The 18953-nt window shown below is 42.1% G+C and overlaps 1 protein-coding gene across 4 annotated transcripts in view; it reads left to right on the top strand.

Moving 5' to 3' along the window:
• CACNA2D3 (calcium voltage-gated channel auxiliary subunit alpha2delta 3) overlaps nt 1-18953 on the top strand; it is a 1133445-nt gene that overhangs the window by 464037 nt on the left and 650455 nt on the right. For all 4 annotated transcript variants that reach the window (XM_069736702.1, XM_069736703.1, XM_069736699.1 and 1 more), the window contains exon 5: nt 5177-5339. In XM_069736702.1, coding sequence (XP_069592803.1) covers nt 5177-5339 — 163 coding nt within the window. The remainder of the gene's footprint in view (nt 1-5176; nt 5340-18953) is intronic.

Genomic DNA, 18953 nt, shown 5'->3' with positions numbered 1-18953 from the left:
TCGTTTGACAGCTCTTTGGTCTTCACCATAGTGGAGTTTGGAGTCAGATTGTTTGAGGGTGTGCACAGGTGTCTTTTTATACTGATAACAAGTTTAAACAGGTGCCATTACTACAGGTAATGAGTGGAGGAAAGAGGAGACTCTTAAAGAAGAAGTTACAGGTCTGTGAGAGCCAGAAATCTTGATTGTTTGTTTCTGACCAAATACTTATTTTCCATCATAATATGCAAATAAATTGTTAAAAAAACAGACAATGTGATTTTCTGGATTTTTTTTTCTCAGTTTGTCTCCCATAGTTGAGGTCTACCTATGATGTAAATTACAGACGCCTTTCATCTTTTTAAGTGGTGGAACTTGCACTATTGCTGACTGACTAAATACTTTTTTGCCCCACTGTATATATATATATATATATATATATATATATATGTATCCTAGGTGTATTTATCTATTCTATCTATTCTATTTTAACCTGTCAGTGTGATTATACTGTACATGGCAGATGAATTGTCAGCTTTTCAAAGGACACCGGTGCATAAAAATCGAACAGCACTCGTATGGTCCAAGCGCTCTGTGATTTTTTTCTCACACACATATGGAACGCCTGCCAGGGCCTAGGGGTGCTCGGTACCAGGTCCGGTCATCATTAAAGGGGTGGTCACGGTGGCAGCGACCCGGTCCGTGGCCCTGGGCGCCAAGTAAAAGGGATAGTCTTTAAAGGGATGGGGAAAATAATAAAAGTTTGTGACGCCATCTGTGGTACTCGGTCGGGGTGACCGACACTGCTTAAAGGGGTCCTCTGGGGGTGATGGTACAGAAGCTAAAGTGGTATCACGTCCCACAGGTGAAGCTGGGTCCCCAAGGCTCCCGCTGTGTTTGGCCAGAGTGGTGTGGTGCCAGAATATATGAAGGACACAGGGTTGCAATGTCTTTACCTGGTTTACTGGTTGAAGCAAGCCAAAGTCCAGAGTACCAGCAACAGGTGGTGATGTGGTCCAGCCGGCCTGGAGGCAATGGTGGATCCCTCTCCCAGGTGAGGATTGTAAGCCTTCCTGCTCGTGCTCATCTGCGAGGTCTTTGCTGACTGTGGCTCCCTTGCAAAATCCTCTCCTGTTCTGGCACAGTAACCCATATGGCGGGCAGTGTGAGCCTTTTTACAGGGTCTCTTTCACGACCCGGGCTCTTTGTGTACTGCTGCACCTTTGGGTATGGGTGTGGACAGACTATATAAAGTCCTCCACCCTCTGGTTCTGCTGTGAGACTTGGAGTTCGACACAAATTCGGGCTCCCGGTGCCCAGTTCCTGCGCTTCGGCTCAGAGGGTGCCTGGTCACAGTTCACCTCCAAGCTCCTTTCTTCTCCTTTGCTTCTCTCCTCAGGTTCTCACTATCACTGAAACCCTTCAGGTTCTTCTCCTTTCCTGGAGCTGCAGCACCACTTGTGACTGCAAGGCCCCACTCTCTGCTCTCTCTGTCTGTTCCAGACTTCCTTCTCATCTGGTCTCCCTGGACCAACTAACTAACTCTTCCTCCAGACCAGAGTACTTAAAGTTGGGGAAGCTCCCCTGAATCTGGGTTCAGAGCTCTCCCTTCTGGCCTGGATTCAGAATGTGTTGCATGCAGGTGCATTACCTGGTAAAGGGAATCCTCCTTAGCTCCAAGCATGACATCACCCTCCCCGAAATGAAGGCAACATCATTGTAACATCTGGTTACCTGGGACATTACACATAGGCTTGCATTGGCGAGTCTCGGCCGAGTCTCGGTGACAATGGCAGCATGCTGCAATTTTACACGCACACTGAATACGCCCGAGAAAATAAATGGTGATGTGAGCTGCCCCATAGATTAACACTAGTCCGAGTGCTATGCGATGTTTTCTTGCATAGCACTCGCCTGTATTCTACGATAGTGTGACTCAGGCCTTACACTGGGGATAAGCAGCTGCTTGAAATTGTTCTGATAAGCTGAATACACAGAGATGTAGACAGGAGCTGACTCATCACTGCCATCATCTGTACTCCAAAAGAGTGCGCTATGATATCAATGCAGCTGAGGGCAGGTGAATAGACTGGAGAAAAGCTGATGTTTGGAAGCCTCTAACAAGCATTTTTTTTACATGAATGAAGACAAGTCCTTTAATAAGAGTAATTTGCAAAGTTTCATAACTTTCCATGTTGCAAAAAAAATAAAAAAAATTAAAGTTTAATTGCTCTGTAAGCATTTCTAGATTTCACAAGGATCTAAGGGATAACATTTGTCTTTGTGGAGAGTGATAAACAAGGCCTGGCATGTCAGAGTGTGGAGACTTATAAGCCATATAATGCTCCTCTGGGTAATGAAATATGCAAATTGGTTCTACAGAGAGGAAGAAGAATTGAACTCTAGTGCCACCTTTTGGAAGTAGTAATCCTAGATTTCACATGAAATCATTTTCGTAGCCCAGGAACTTTACCACCCATATCTGGAAGCCTTATCCTTGACTTCTTCATATAATGTAACTTCTGCTTTAAGTTCAATAATCCTTTCCTGCTCTGCATCACAAAGTCTTGGCTTTTGTATTTGGGTTAAAATTAGAGGATGAGATTAAATGCTTGACGAACAAATGGCCATTCTCATTAGTTTTATCTTCGTTAATTAGACCAGTTTCCCCTTAAGTCTCCAACTATCATGTAAGATAACGAAGGGCAGGCAGAACTTCGAATTCTCGTGGCATCTGTTTTTTCTTTCGCAGTAGGTCAAAAAGAATCAATATATTTGTCAAAAGTTTCCCAGCTTATCTCTTACCAGGAAATAGTGTACAAAATGAGTGCACAATCCACGAGGACAGCATGCCCTCTGTGAGAAGATGCGAAAGATACAACCAAAGCGCAGTAAATATTCTGTTTTTAAGAGACATAACTTTTTTTTAATCTTTCCATCCAGATAGCCGTATGATAAGTTATAGTTTTGAATGACGCCATTTATTTTAACATACAATATAGTAAAATCATAAAAAAAAATCCTGTGCTGTGGAAATAGAGAATAAAGAAACGGAATTCTGATATTGTTTTAATGGAAGTTTTTTTTATGAAGTTAATTGTACAGTAAATATGACCTGGCAATATAATATTTTAAAGATCAGTACTGCTACGGCGATGCTAAACTTGTAAGAAAAATTTTTTAAATTTAAAACCCTTCGCGACATATGACGTAAATTTACATCTGTTTGTCATGTCTCTCACATGCCGAGCACACAACCTTTCCAGGCACATGATGGCTGATTTAATCGGCCATCATGTGCCTTTAACAGCCGCGGGTGGAGAGGAACTGCCACCCACGGCTGTTAACCTGTTAAATCTCGCTGTCAATCTGTCAAGGGGCAGACATCGTTCCGCACTCCTTTTGGCTCTCCGGGACATGATCACAGGGTGCTGATGGGTTGTCATTTCAGCCGAGGGTTCGCTGATGACCTTCCTTGCCTGTCATTCTCCTGTGAATGCTAGCCCGTGCTAGTGCTATGTATAGCACAAGAGATCGGATGAAAGCAGCATAAAGTCCCCTAAGGGGACTATTAAATTCAGTAAAATATGGAATTTATATTTCAAATATGAAAAAAATAAAAAAATTTAAAAAAAAAAAACTTAAAATCACCCCCCTTTAGTCCAAGTAAAAATAAAAGAATAAAAAAATATACTGTATATATATATATATATATATATATATATATATGTATATATATATATATACATATATATATATATATATATACATATTTGGTATCGCTGCATTCATAGAAGTCCAATGTCTCAAAATATGAAATAAATTAATCTAATAGGTAAAAGGCATAACGGAAAAAATATCAAAACGCCTGAATTAGTATTTTTTGGTCCCCACAACATTGCAATAAAATGCAATAAAAGGTGATCAAAAAACATCATATCCACCCCAAAATGGTATCAATAAAAGCATCAGCTCAGAACACCAAAAATAAGCTTTCACCCAGCCCCAGATCCTGAAAAATGAAAAGGTTACTGGTCTCAGAAAATGGCGACAAAGGCAAAAAAAAATTCTTACAAATTTCTGATTTTATTTTCACCATATAAATTAAAAATATACTATAATAATCTTTATTTTTTTTTACATAGCGCTATCATATTCCGCAGCGCTTTACAGTTTGCACACATTATCATCGCTGTCCCCAATGGGGCTCAAAATCTAAATTCCCTATCAGTATGTCTTTGGAATGTGGGAGGAAACCGGAGAACCCGGAGGAAACCTACACAAACACGGAGAGAACATACAAACTCTTTGCAGATGTTGTCCTGGGTGGGATTTGAACCCAGGGCTCCAGCGCTGCAAGGCTGCTGTGCTAACAGCGTACTCATACTGACCTCGGGAATCACTTCTCCAGGTCAGTTTTACCATATAATGAACATGGTAAATATAAAACCCAAACAAGCAATTGTAAAATTACACTTTTTTGCCATTTCAAAGCATTTGGATTTTTTTTTTACGCTTTCCAGTGCTTCACATGATAAAATAAGTGGTGTCATTCAAAATTACAACTTGTCCCACAAAAAAAACAAGCCCTCATATGACTATATTGATGGAAAAAAAAGTTATGACTCTTGGAAGAAGGGGTAGGAATAAATTGAATATGAAAAAAGGGTAAAATGGTTATGGCATGAACGGGCTTAAATAGTGAAAAACAAATTCCGTAATTTAAAAAGAAAAAAAATTATGGTCCTTTTTTTATTGTTAATGGTGCTGTGTGAGAGCTTGATTTTTGTATGATGAGAATTCTTTTACAACATGTTCGTCATTTCTTATTTTGCTGGTTGACGGGTTTGCGTTGATCAAAAAAAGTATTTCTGGCATTTCAATTTTTTTTTCTTTTTCCACTGTAAATGAAAGGGTTAATTATTTTTTAATTTCGAGGTTTGGACTTCTACAGATGTAACAATTCCAAATAAATTTACTTTTTACTTTTTTACTTCTTTATTTTTAATAGGTGGTAAAAAGTGGTGATTCGATTTTATGTATTTATTTATTTTGACTTTTGTTTTTCTCCCTCTGAACGGTACTATTGTAGTATGAAAATATAATCACCATCTCCTATGAATCTCATTGTCACCACACACTGAAATGGACATTTCACAGAAGTCATGGGTAATATTTTCTTTTTTTTTCTACCCAGTATGAATACTTCAACGCCGTCCTCATAAATGAGCAGGATGAAGATGGAAATTACGTCGAGCTCGGAAAAGAGTTTTTGCTTCTACCTAATGACCATTTTAATAACTTACCTGTAAACATCACGCTGAGTGACGTCCAAGTGCCAACCAATGTTTACAACAAAGGTAAGCGAATGTGATCGAGCCGTTCTGTCTGTTAAGCCCCGTTCACACATTCAGTATTTGGCCAGCATTTTTCATCAGTATCTGTAAGCCAAAACCAGGAGTGGAACAATCAGAGGTAAGGTATAATAGAAACATGTCACCACTTCTGCATATTACACCTCTCCTGGTTTTGGCTTTCCAATACCGATTTAAAATACTGACCAAATGCTGAACATGTGAACATGGTCTTACTTGGACAGTCCATTATTGCTAAATGCTAATGTAAAATGTGTAATTCTTTTTTTCACCTCTGGAGGCACTGTAGGGAAATTAAACACTTGTCCCCAGATACCACCACAGATTACAGTCGATTGCTTGGGATGCCAGTAATGGGACTTAGTTCACAATTCGGGAACACTCCTATTGAATAATGATTGTCTAAAAAGCATTAACCTTTTAATGAGTGCACTGCTGACAAAAAGCAGAACTTGAACTACATTGTTCATTTTTTATTTCTAATGAATAGAAAAACATTAGAGATATATTGTATTTGGAAATAATTTGCTGGGATTTTTAGTCATTATTATTGTGTCTATGAGGGGCTACTCTAGGAAGCATATAGTGACCACCTGAAGGAGCTTGTATAGAGAGTAATTTGACCCATTGTGCTTTCCGTACGGAAAAGATAAATATTTTGAAGCTGTGCTAAGCTATTGCAATTAGATCAGGTGCACACAAGCTTATTTTCAGTCCGAGTTCTATCCGACAAACCTCCGGATCACACTCCGGCCAATGTTGTTATATGGGGCCATGAACATGTTGGATTTTTCTTCCTCGGGCAGAGGCTGTTGCGAGGCAAACATCTCAGGATGCCCGAGTCTGATATTCGGTTCACACTTGGCCATGCAAGTCAATGAGTCCGTGGAAAGCTCCAAACATCACTTGGATGACATCTGAGCCCAGTGCAATTTCCGCCGACTGGAATGAAAAGATGGAGAATTTTTTTTTTCGTCTTCTCATCTTAGAGAATCGGATCACGCTATGCTGACACTCTGATCAAACTGTGATCAGAGTATGATTTGCATAATTGACCCGATTCTCATAGATAAGAGAATACATGATTGCCTACTCCTGCCCTTAATGTTAGAGTGTGATGCAAGAACAGACTACACAAGCCATGTTTGTATTCTGTTGCCATGGAGACACAGATCTACATAGGAACAGTCAACTCAAAATGGTAGGAGATTTAAAATAATAATTTTACAAAGCAGCTCCGATTGTTACTTCCCAATTCCAAAAAAGTTAGGACACTGTGAAGATGTAAAGAAAATGTTGAGGAACATTTTTCTGAAATTGTCCCTCAATTCTTAGAGGCAATTATTCATGGATTGGTGAATCTCTGACCATCTTTGCTTCTGAGAGACTCTGCCTCTCTAACATGCTCTTTTTTTATACACAATCGTGTGAATAAGTTGAAAATTGGCCCTCCAGCTGTTTTTCATTAGTACTGCTTACTTTTCCACTCTTTGTCAACTTTTGCTTTAGATTTGTTACCGCCATCAATTTCTAAATTAGTTAACTTTTTCAAATGAAGTGGAAAAATGTCTAACATTCACCTTCTGACCTGTGTTTTATATTCTGTGATGAATAATTGCATTCTTGTCTTCTTTACAAACTTTTTTGGAATTGTTGTTGCATATAGGATGCAAAGATGGATCTTCCATATATTGTAAATGAAAAGATACATCTTTGAAAACAATTCCGTTCTTGTCATTGCCTAATTGTGAAATGTCACAGAGTGCAAAACAAGGTCAGAGAACAGTCTGAGGATTCTGTAGTGACTTTCTGTAGTTACTATGAGTATCATAACTTTGGGCCAACGATACTTTTACGTAACAACCAATAAATTTTCAGTGGTTGCTTTTCAAATATCTAAAAAAAATAAATCTGTTTTAATTTAAATGCTTCATGTTTTTTAAATTAATTGTCTCAGGGGCCTCGTGGATTTTTTTCCGCTGCTCTCGTTGCTTATATTTGCATGGAATAGAAGGGAAATCAAAGTCAATTATGCATAAAGAATGAAAAACGCGATATTATCTCTATAAGACTGCAACTGATTATGGCATCCGAAAACTCAATGTTTACTAGCGACAAATAATATGATAGGAGGAAAGTGCCATCTGCAGGTTGTAAGGGATCACTTCATATGAGATACTGAAATCTACACTTGAGATTTGCGAGCAGAATCTGTAACAGGAGCCCTTTTAACCAATGAGTGCCATTTATTGTACTATGTACTACTTATTGTTATGTCATAGGGGGCTGACAAGTCCTTTACCTAGGTCCGATAGTTACCTCTGCACTCACTATGGTAATGTCCCTGATTGTATGATAAAATGTTCTTCTACTTTCTAATATATTTAGCCGTTTAATTCCTTGTCATTTCTATGTCTGTATCATTAATTATTACTTACATCTAAAGGCTGGAACATTTAAAGGGATTGTACAGTGTTGAAAAACATTTTTATATACCTTGTTAGCAGGGCTGGACTGGCCATCTGGCAATTCTGGCAACTGCCAGAAGGGCCTGTCTGGTCGTGGGCCACCTTGTCTGTCTATTGTTAACAGAATCAGTGTTTTCAAGACACCCATACTATTAGGAGTTGTGACGGAGATATCATTAGAAATATTGGTCTTGTAGTAAATCTTGCTTTCCTCCACGCAGGATAATCTTAGTAATATATCCCATCTGGTGCTTGGGGATGGGGACAGCATGGGCCTGTGTGATTTCAAATGCCAGGACTGAATTTTAGCTCCAGCCCGTACCAGCCTGTTAGGGAATTCTGCGTTAACTTAATAATATTTGGAGCAGTTGCAAAGAGCATCTTTCACTCTGGAAGAACTATGCAATTTGCATTTTCATAGAAGAAGAGGACTTGAATTCTAATGCCACCCATTGGAAGTAGCAATCCTAAGGCTGTGTTCACACGTTGCGTTTTTTTCGCATTTTTTCCCGATAAAAACGCTATAAAACTGCAAAAAAAACCAGCATACAATAAGCATCCCATCATTTAGAATGAATTCCGCATGTTTTGTGCACATGATGCGTTTTTTCCCGCAAAAAAAACGCATCGCGGCAAAAAACGCAGCATGTTCATTAATTTTCCGGTTTTCTTGCGGATTTCCCACTCCAAAATGCATTGGGAAGTGTCCGGAAAAAAACGCGGCAAAAACGCGGCAAAACCGTGGCAAAATCGCGGCAAAAACGCATGCGGTTTTCTTGCGGATTTCTTGTAGAAAATGTCCGGAATTCTCAGGAATTTTCTGCAAGAAATCCTGAACGTGTGCACATAGCCTAAAAGTCAATATCGACACTTTAATGAGCCTTGTCATGTGACTTAAGATAAAAGTCAATTCAGAATTTCTATTTGTCGACACATGTTTTGAGATTTAGCCCATCCTTAGTGCAAAGCAAGAGATCTAATTTGGCTGTATGAGAAACTATGTCTAAGGAGTAATGTCTCTTCATATGGAGAGTGACATGCTTGACATGCCAATGTAAGGAGACTTATAGGCCATGCAATGCCCGTCTGAAAATTAAATATGAGAATTGCACCGTCATAGAGGAAGAGGACTTGAACTCAAGTGCTACCTAATATAAGTAGCGAACCTAAAAGTGAATATCGACCCTTTACCAAGCCTTGACCACATGACTTAGGATATAAGTCAAACCAGAATCTCTTATTGTAGGCACGTGTTTCGAGGTGTTGTCCCTCATCAGTGCAAAGCAAGAGATCTGATTTGACTGTATAAGAGGCCTCTAGCTAGGGTCTAAGGAGTATTGCCTTTCTATGTGAAAAGTGGCATGCCAGACATGCTAGTGTAAGGAGAATTATAGGCCATGCAATGCTCTGCTGGGATATTAAACTTACAAATTGCCTCTTCAGAGAGGAAGATGACTTGAACGCTTTTGACACCTGGTGCAAGTAGCAATCCTAAAAGTCAACAACAACTCTTAAATGAGCCTTGCTGTATGACTTAGGATAAAAGCCAAACTGGAATCTCTGTTTGCAGATATGTGTTTCGCGGTGTTGCTCCTTCTCAGTGCAAAACAAGAAATCTGATTTGGCTGTATGAAAGGACTCTGACAGGACTTTCCAAATTTATATGAATGTGTACTATATAATGCTTAATTTTCTTCTAGTTACACTGCTTTATGATTTGCATTGATATCACCGAAAACTGGATTTTGCCAGCAGCTTGATGAAGCCATTCAGTATAATGGGTCAGAAGGAGTCACTTTGGACTTGGTTTTGCCTCTGTTCCGGTTGTGTTTGTCTTTTTTAAGATTGACACAATAGTGTAGTAGAGTATACTTTTCAGTCCGCCTAAAAAGACAGGCAACGCCTGATAGAGTACAAAATGTCTCCATCTGTCCCATACTGAATTACTCTGTCGGAGGTTCCACCTGGCTCTCGTTTTTGGAGACTTATATGGAAACCACTACTGAGTGCTCAGCATAAAGCACAGGATAAATGTGAACCTAGCCTTGGCCGCTCCCATAACTCACATAGAGTTATGATTTTCTATACGAGAAGAAGAAATAAGGAACTTGGGTCTATGGTACTATGTTATGACCTGGTGGTTAGGAGCACCCGGAATGGCCTGATAGTTAAACCTCATACAGGACGAGCTCTGGAATGTGGAACTCTGCTGACCGCAAGCCTTAATCCTATCACACACACTAGAAATAGCCGTGGAGTGCTCCTGACCAGACCTAGGCACCTCGTCACAGCCTAAGAACTATCTAGCCCTAGAGAAGGAAAATAAAGCCTACCTTGCCTCAGAGAAATTTCCCAAAGGTTAAGGCAGCCCCCCACATATATTGGCTGTGAGTAAAGATGAAGTCACAAACGCAGAAATGAAACAGGTTTAGCAAAGGGAGGCCAGACTTACTAAATAGACAGAGGATAGGAAAGGTAACTTTGCGATCAGCACAAAAACCTACAAAAGACCACGCAGAGTATGCAAAAAAGACCTCCGCACCGACTCACGGTGCAGAGGGGCCTCTCTGCATCCCAGAGCTTCCAGCTAGCAAGACAAAATCATGATAACCAGCTGGACAAGAAAACAATGAACAAATAATGACTATCAGGAACTTAGCTTCTGCAGGAGAAGGCAGGTCACCAGAGAGATCCAGGAGCGAACTGAACAAATGCAAAAACATTGACAGCTGGCATGGAGTAACGATCTGAGAGGGGTTAAATAGAGCAGCTAACCAAAGGATAAATCACGTCACCTGTGTAAGGAACCTCAGAAGCCGCAGCTTCACTCATAGCCACCAGAGGGAACCCATAGACAGAACTCGCAGAAGTACCATTCACGACCACAGGAGGGAGCTCGACAACAGAATTCACAACAGTACCCCCCTCCTTGAGGAGGGGTCACCGAACCCTCACCAGAGCCCCCAGGCCGATCAGGATGAGCCAGATGAAAGGCACGAACAAGATCGGCAGCATGAACATCAGAGGCAAAATCCCAGGAATTATCTTCTTGACCATAACCCTTCCACTTGACCAGGTACTGAAGTTTCCGTCTCGAAACACGAGAATCCAAAATCTTCTCCACCACATACTCCAACTCCCCCTCAACCAACACCGGGGCAGGGGGATCAACGGAGGGAATCATAGGCACCACGTATCTCCGCAACAACGACCTATGGAACACATTATGGATGGCAAAAGAAGCTGGAAGGTCCAAACGAAATGACACAGGATTAAGAACTTCAGAAATCTTATAAGGCCCAATGAAACAAGGCTTAAACTTAGGAGAGGAACCCTTCATAGGAACGTGACGAGATGACAACCAAACCAAATCCCCAACACGAAGTCGGGGACCCACACAACGCCGGCGGTTAGCGAAACGTTGAGCCTTCTCCTGGGACAATGTCAAATTGTCCACCACATGAGTCCAAATCCGCTGCAACCTGTCCACCACCGCATCCACACCAGGACAGTCCGAAGGCTCAACCTGCCCTGAAGAGAAACGAGGATGGAAACCAGAATTACAGAAAAAAGGAGAAACTAAAGTAGCCGAGCTGGCCCGATTATTGAGGGCGAACTCAGCCAAAGGCAAGAAGGACACCCAATCATCCTGATCAGCAGAAACAAAGCATCTCAGATATGTCTCCAAAGTCTGATTAGTTCGTTCGGTTTGGCCATTAGTCTGAGGATGGAAAGCCAAAGAAAAAGACAAATCAATGCCCATCTTAGCGCAAAAGGACCGCCAAAACCTCGAAACAAACTGGGAACCTCTGTCCGAGACGATGTTCTCTGGAATGCCATGCAAACGAACCACATGCTGGAAAAACAATGGCACCAAATCAGAGGAGGAAGGCAATTTAGATAAGGGTACCAAATGGACCATCTTAGAGAAGCAATCACAAACCACCCAAATGACCGACATCCTTTGAGAAACAGGGAGATCTGAAATAAAATCCATGGAAATATGCGTCCAGGGCCTCTTCGGGATAGGCAAGGGCAAAAGCAACCCACTGGCACGAGAACAGCAGGGCTTAGCCCATGCACAAGTCCCACAGGACTGCACAAAAGAATGCACATCCCGTGACAAAGAAGGCCACCAAAAGGATCTAGCCACCAAATCTCTGGTACCAAAGATTCCAGGATGACCAGCCAACACAGAACAATGAATCTAAGAGACAACTCTACTAGTCCATCTATCAGGGACAAACAGTTTCTCCGTAGGACAACGGTCAGGTCTATCAGCCTGAAACTTTTGCAGCACACGCCGCAAATCAGGGGAAATGGCAGACAAAATTACCTCCTCTTTAAAAATACCCGCCGGCTCCGGAACACCCGGAGAGTCGGGCACAAAACTCCTTGACAGGGCGTCAGCCTTCACATTCTTAGAGCCCGGAAGGTATGAAACCACAAAATCAAAACGGGAGAAAAAGAGCGACCATCGAGCCTGTCTAGGATTCAACCGTTTGGCAGACTCAAGATAAGTTAAATTCTTGTGATCCGTCAAGACCACCACGCGATGTTTAGCTCCTTCAAGCCAATGTCGCCACTCCTCGAATGCCCACTTCATGGCCAACAACTCCCGATTGCCCACATCATAATTGCGCTCAGCAGGCGAGAATTTTCTAGAAAAGAAGGCACAGGGTTTCATCACCGAGCCATCAGAACTTCTTTGCGACAAAACAGCCCCTGCTCCAATTTCAGATGCATCAACCTCAACCTGAAAAGGGAGCGAAACATCTGGCTGGCACAACACAGGGGCAGAAGCAAAACGTCGCTTCAACTCCTGAAAAGCCTCTACAGCTGCAGAGGACCAATTGACCACATCAGCACCTTTCTTGGTCAAATCAGTCAACGGTTTAGCAATACTGGAAAAATTAGCGATGAAGCGACGATAAAAATTAGCAAAGCCCAGGAACTTCTGCAAGCTCTTCACAGATGTCGGCTGAGTCCAATCATAAATGGCCTGAACTTTAACAGGGTCCATCTCGATAGTAGAAGGAGAAAAAATGAAACCCAAAAATGAAACCTTCTGAACTCCAAAGAGACACTTTGACCCCTTCACAAACAAGGAATTCGCACGAAGGACCTGGAACACCATTCTGACCTGCTTCACATGAGACTCCCAATCATCCGAAAAGACCAAAATGTCATCCAAATATACAATCATGAATCTATCCAGGTACTCTCGGAAGATGTCATGCATAAAGGACTGAAACACAGATGGAGCATTAGAAAGCCCGAATGGCATAACCAGGTACTCAAAATGGCCCTCGGGCGTATTAAATGCCGTTTTCCATTCATCACCCTGTTTAATTCGCACAAGATTATACGCACCACGCAGATCTATCTTGGTGAACCAACTAGCCCCCTTAATCCGAGCAAATAAATCAGACAGCAGCAGCAAAGGATACTGAAATTTGACTGTGATCTTATTAAGAAGGCGGTAATCAATAAAAGGTCTCAAAGAACCATCCTTCTTGGCCACAAAAAAGAACCCTGCTCCCAATGATGACGACGACGGACGAATATGACCCTTCTCCAAGGATTCCTTTACATAACTCCGCATAGCGGCGTGCTCTGGCACAGATAAATTAAACAGACGGCCCTTAGGAAACTTACTACCAGGAATCAAATTAATAGCACAGTCGCAATCCCTATGAGGGGGTAAGGCACCAGATTTGGGCTCTTCAAATACATCCCGGTAATCTGATAAAAACTCAGGGACTTCAGAAGAAGTGGAAGGCGAAATTGACAGCAATGGAACATCACCATGTACCCCCTGACAACCCCAGCCGGACACAGACATCGATTTCCAATCCAATACTGGATTATGGACCTGTAGCCATGGCAACCCCAAAACGACCACATCATGCAGATTATGCAACACCAAAAAGGGAATATCCTCCTGATGTGCAGGAGCCATGCCCATGGTCAATTGAGTCCAGTACTGAGGCTTATTCTTGGCCAAAGGCGTAGCATCAATTCCTCTCAATGGAATAGGATACTGCAAGGGCTCCAAGAAAAAAACACAGCGCCTGGCAAACCCCAAGTCCATCAAATTCAGGGCAGCGCCTGAATCCACAAATGCCATTACAGAATAGGACGACAGAGAGCAAATCAGAGTAACGGACAAAAGAAATTTAGACTGTACCGTACCAATGGTGACAGACCTAACAAACCGCTTAGTGCGCTTAGGACAATCGGAGATAGCATGAGTGGAATCACCACAGTAAAAACACAGCCCATTCCGACGTCTGTGTTCTTGCCTTTCAGCTCTGGTCAAAGTCCTATCACACTGCATAGGCTCAGGCCTATGCTCAGAGGACACCGCCAGATGGTGCACAGCTTTGCGCTCACGCATGCGCCGATCGATCTGAATGGCCAAAGACATAGACTCATTCAGACCAGCAGGCGTGGGAAATCCCACCATGACATCCTTAAGGGCTTCAGAAAGACCCTTTCTGAAAATTGCTGCCAGGGCACATTCGTTCCACTGAGTAAGCACAGACCACTTTCTAAACTTCTGAGAGTACACCTCCGCTTCATCCTGACCCTGACACAAAGCCAGCAAGATTTTCTCTGCCTGATCCACTGAATTTGGTTCATCATAAAGCAATCCAAGCGCCAGAAAAAATGCATCAACATCACACAATGCAGGATCTCCTGGCGCAAGGGAAAATGCCCAGTCTTGAGGGTCACCACGCAACAAAGAAATAATGATTTTTACTTGTTGAGCGGGGTCACCAGGGGAGCGGGGTTTCAAAGCTAGAAACAGTTTACAATTATTTTTGAAATTCAAGAACCTAGATCTATCCCCAGAAAATAAGTCAGGAATAGGAATTCTAGGCTCTGACATAGGATTCTGAACCACAAAATCTTGAATGTTCTGTACCCTTGCAGTGAGATGATCCACACAAGAGGACAGACCTTGAATGTCCATACCTACACCTGTGTCCTGAACCATCCAAAGGTCTAGGGGAAAAGAGAAACAAAACACAGTGCAAAGAAAAAAAAATGGTCTCAGAAGTTCTCTTATCCCTCTATTGAGATGCATTAACACTTTGGGCCAGCTGTACTGTTATGACCTGGTGGTTAGGAGCACCCGGAATGACCTGATAGTTAAACCTCATACAGGACGAGCTCTGGAATGTGGAACTCTGCTGACCGCAAGCCCTAATCCTATCACACACACTAGAAATAGCCGTGGAGCGCTCCTGACCAGACCTAGGCGCCTCGTCACAGCCTAAGAACTATCTAGCCCTAGAGAAGGAAAATAAAGCCTACCTTGCCTCAGAGAAATTTCCCAAAGGTTAAGGCAGCCCCCCACATATATTGGCTGTGAGTAAAGATGAAGTCACAAACGCAGAAATGAAACAGGTTTAGCAAAGGGAGGCCAGACTTACTAAATAGACAGAGGATAGGAAAGGTAACTTTGCGATCAGCACAAAAACCTACAAAAGACCACGCAGAGTATGCAAAAAAGACCTCCGCACCGACTCACGGTGCAGAGGGGCCTCTCTGCATCCCAGAGCTTCCAGCTAGCAAGACAAAATCATGATAACCAGCTGGACAAGAAAACAATGAACAAATAATGACTATCAGGAACTTAGCTTCTGCAGGAGAAGGCAGGTCACCAGAGAGATCCAGGAGCGAACTGAACAAATGCAAAAACATTGACAGCTGGCATGGAGTAACGATCTGAGAGGGGTTAAATAGAGCAGCTAACCAAAGGATAAATCACGTCACCTGTGTAAGGAACCTCAGAAGCCGCAGCTTCACTCATAGCCACCAGAGGGAGCCCATAGACAGAACTCGCAGAAGTACCATTCACGACCACAGGAGGGAGCTCGACAACAGAATTCACAACAGTACTAGTGAATAGTGGGGTGCAAAGGCGCAAACAGATTTATTATTTTGTATAATTGTTCTAACTTTGTTAGAATCCCAGAACAATTGAAAGTTCTTTGTAGCTCTACAGATACAATTTTTTTAACCCAACGAAGCAGTTAAAATGAAGACTTTATATTTTGAATGTGTAGTCACTTTCCCTGCTGACTTCCGATCTTCTCCCTTGCTTCTACCACTCTTGTCTTCTTTAATCCAACATGGTTGGCGCAGTGGTCTGGAGAGCACAGTGGTACTGTAAGTCTAAACCACTTCTCCCCTGCTTTTTATATGTGGAGAGTTGGAAGTCTGATGATGTAGGCACTGTGACCATCTTTCAGCACAAAACAGGCAGGTTTTGACTTACCAATACACTCTCCATGACACTGTGCTGGATTGAAGAGGATTGGAACTCTTGAAGCAAAGTAGGAGGCAACAGTAAAATGATGGAGGTCAAAACGCAAAAAGTATAGTCAATGTTTAGGGATAGGATGAAGGGTCGCTTTAATACAAGACGCCTGGGTCTAAATGTCATCAGGCCTATAAAGGAACATGAGCCGAAATTCCTCGAGAATAGTCTGTAAAGCTAATATTGAATTAAGGGATGATTGAGATTGCATTTCTTTTTGCTCTAGGTGTTTCAACTAATTTTTAGGGCTCATCTATTTTTTCACATGAGTATTTTTATGTCAGGCCTCAGGATAATTCTGTTTCTTAAAGATGTTGTCTCATCTCTTTTATAATGCTGCCCCTTGGGTCTCCCGAGTCCTTCTTCTGGCACTCTGGATAAAAAGTTGACTTTACCGGGAAAAGTCACGACTGCTGGTGTCTTTTATGCTTCCCAGCACTCTACCCTTGATTTTGACGGGATCTTTTTGGTCTTCGGTATTCTCAATTGATAAAATAATGGCACCCAAAGGTCTATCTCAAGGAGCTGACTTTAAAGTCAATCAATTGCCATTATGGTGAACCAATTTTTGGTCTCTGCTATCTTCATAAATGACCTATTAGATCTCATTGATTTATATGTCCTTTGTGCTACAACAACAAAGTTTTTACGGTAATTTTCAATAATTTTTAGTCTGTGCTTACGTGAGGGTGGGGGGTTTCTCGATCCGTTTTTTGCATTTATGCCTGGCACTCCCTCACTAGCATCCCCATCCTTGCCTATTTTCTTGTGAATGGTAGATACCAAATATGTAATTATATTTTTCTGTGGCTAAATAATGTTTTATGGTATTTTACTAAAGATGAGAAAAGCCGAATCGCAACTGTAGAATTGTTGCCGTAGTCTATAAATTTGCTGCTGACATGTGAAAGCTTCAGCATAGAATGAGTCTATCCTCCAGAATCTGACAGTTGTGGATCATAATCAGACTTTAGCAGTTGTGGATGATTTTATTTTTTTATTTTTTTTGTAAAGTTCTAATTTTCTCGAAAATAGGTAATCTTTGCTGAACAGCCTTTCGGAAAGGTTTGATAGGAAAGTGTGACGGAATGATATTCATAGATCCTTTTAACTGGCAAATTGAAAAACCTACCTAATCAAAAGATGGCTGCGGTTCATCATGTTTCAATATCCTTCCGAGCAGACTCTATACACATGGCGGAGTCTTCCCCAGCGCTAGCATAAGTTTTGATTATTGTATGCATTTATCAGCTGCCAGTTAATGCGCTTGTCTTGTGGTGTGGCAGAGAGGAGCATTGTCTGAAAATTCCTACTGACAGAGCTGACGCTTCTTTTTTTTCCTTTCACTTGCAAAGATTTCTCTAGCTGAATGAGTCTCAACCTGAGATGGTAAATGATTTTTGGACTTTGCTTTAAAATATTGGAATTTCATGTTAAATAACTGTTTGGTTAAACCAAGCTGAAGGCTCTTCTGATAACATTGCTCGCTAAAATTCCAATACAATTGCAGCACTGTTCATTTTATGTGTACATATGTATGTATGAAATCATCCACTCGTTTTTTCTTATCAACCAGGTAAAAAATAAACTGAAGATTCAGAATGACCTTATAAGACACAATGTTAAGAGACAACCTTAAAAAGCATCATAATTAAGATTCTTTATGTTCTAGTAAAAACCTAGAAAATTAATGTAAGCATTTAATACCTGTGTATTAAATATTATAAAAGGCCCCATGACCCTACGACAGCATATCATGCCCTGTGTACTGGCAGTTTAGCTTTATTGGCTTTGTATACTTTTGTAATGACTTTTTGTTGTTAAATTGATTTCTAATTGTAAAGTTACGCAGCTACTTTCAGCTATTGTCCACACTCCCCTGATGAGTCCGAGATAGGATGAAACGCATCGGGAGACGCTCTTGAGGCTCTTTACCCACCTCCCACTACTGAAAGCACATGTAACCTTGCAGCGACATGGTACAGCTTCTCCGGGAATCGGGTGAGATCTAACCTTATCACCGCATGTTAATTGGAAGCAAACACATACCGTATATACTCGAGTATAAGCCGACCCGAGTATAAGCCGACCCCCCTAATTTTGCCACAAAAAACTGGGAAAACTTATTGACTCGAGTATAAGCCTAGGGTGGAAATGCAGCATTTACCGGTGAATTTCAAAAATAAAAATAGATCATTATTTCCCCATAGCTGTCCCATATACGGTGCTCTGCACCGTTCACTGTGCCCCATAGATGTGCCATGTACGGTGCCCTGCACCGTTCACTGTGCCCCATAGATGTGCCATATACGGTGCCCTGCACCGTTCACTGTGCCCCATAGATGTGCCATATACGGTGCTCTGCACCGTTCACTGTGCCCCATAGCTGTGCCATATACGGTGCTCTGCACCGTTCATTGTGCCCCATAGATGTGCCATATACGGTGCCCTGCACCGTTCACTGTGCCCCATAGATGTGCCATATACGGTGCCCTGCACCGTTCACTGTGCCCCATAGATGTGCCATATACGGTGCCCTGCACCGTTCACTGTGCCCCATAGATGTGCCATATACGGTGCCCTGCACCGTTCACTGTGCCCCATAGATGTGCCATATACGGTGCCCTGCACCGTTCACTGTGCCCCATAGATGTGCCATATACGGTGCCCTGCACCGTTCACTGTGCCCCATAGATGTGCCATATACGGTGCCCTGCACCGTTCACTGTGCCCCATAGATGTGCCATATACGGTGCTCTGCACCGTTCACTGTGCCCCATAGCTGTGCCATATACGGTG

Source organism: Ranitomeya imitator, chromosome 8 (assembly GCF_032444005.1).
Source record: "Ranitomeya imitator isolate aRanImi1 chromosome 8, aRanImi1.pri, whole genome shotgun sequence".
In the NCBI taxonomy this organism is placed as follows: domain Eukaryota; kingdom Metazoa; phylum Chordata; class Amphibia; order Anura; family Dendrobatidae; genus Ranitomeya; species Ranitomeya imitator.
The sequence above is the reverse complement of the archived record's forward strand: the minus strand, read 5'-3'. Positions and strand labels throughout refer to the sequence as shown.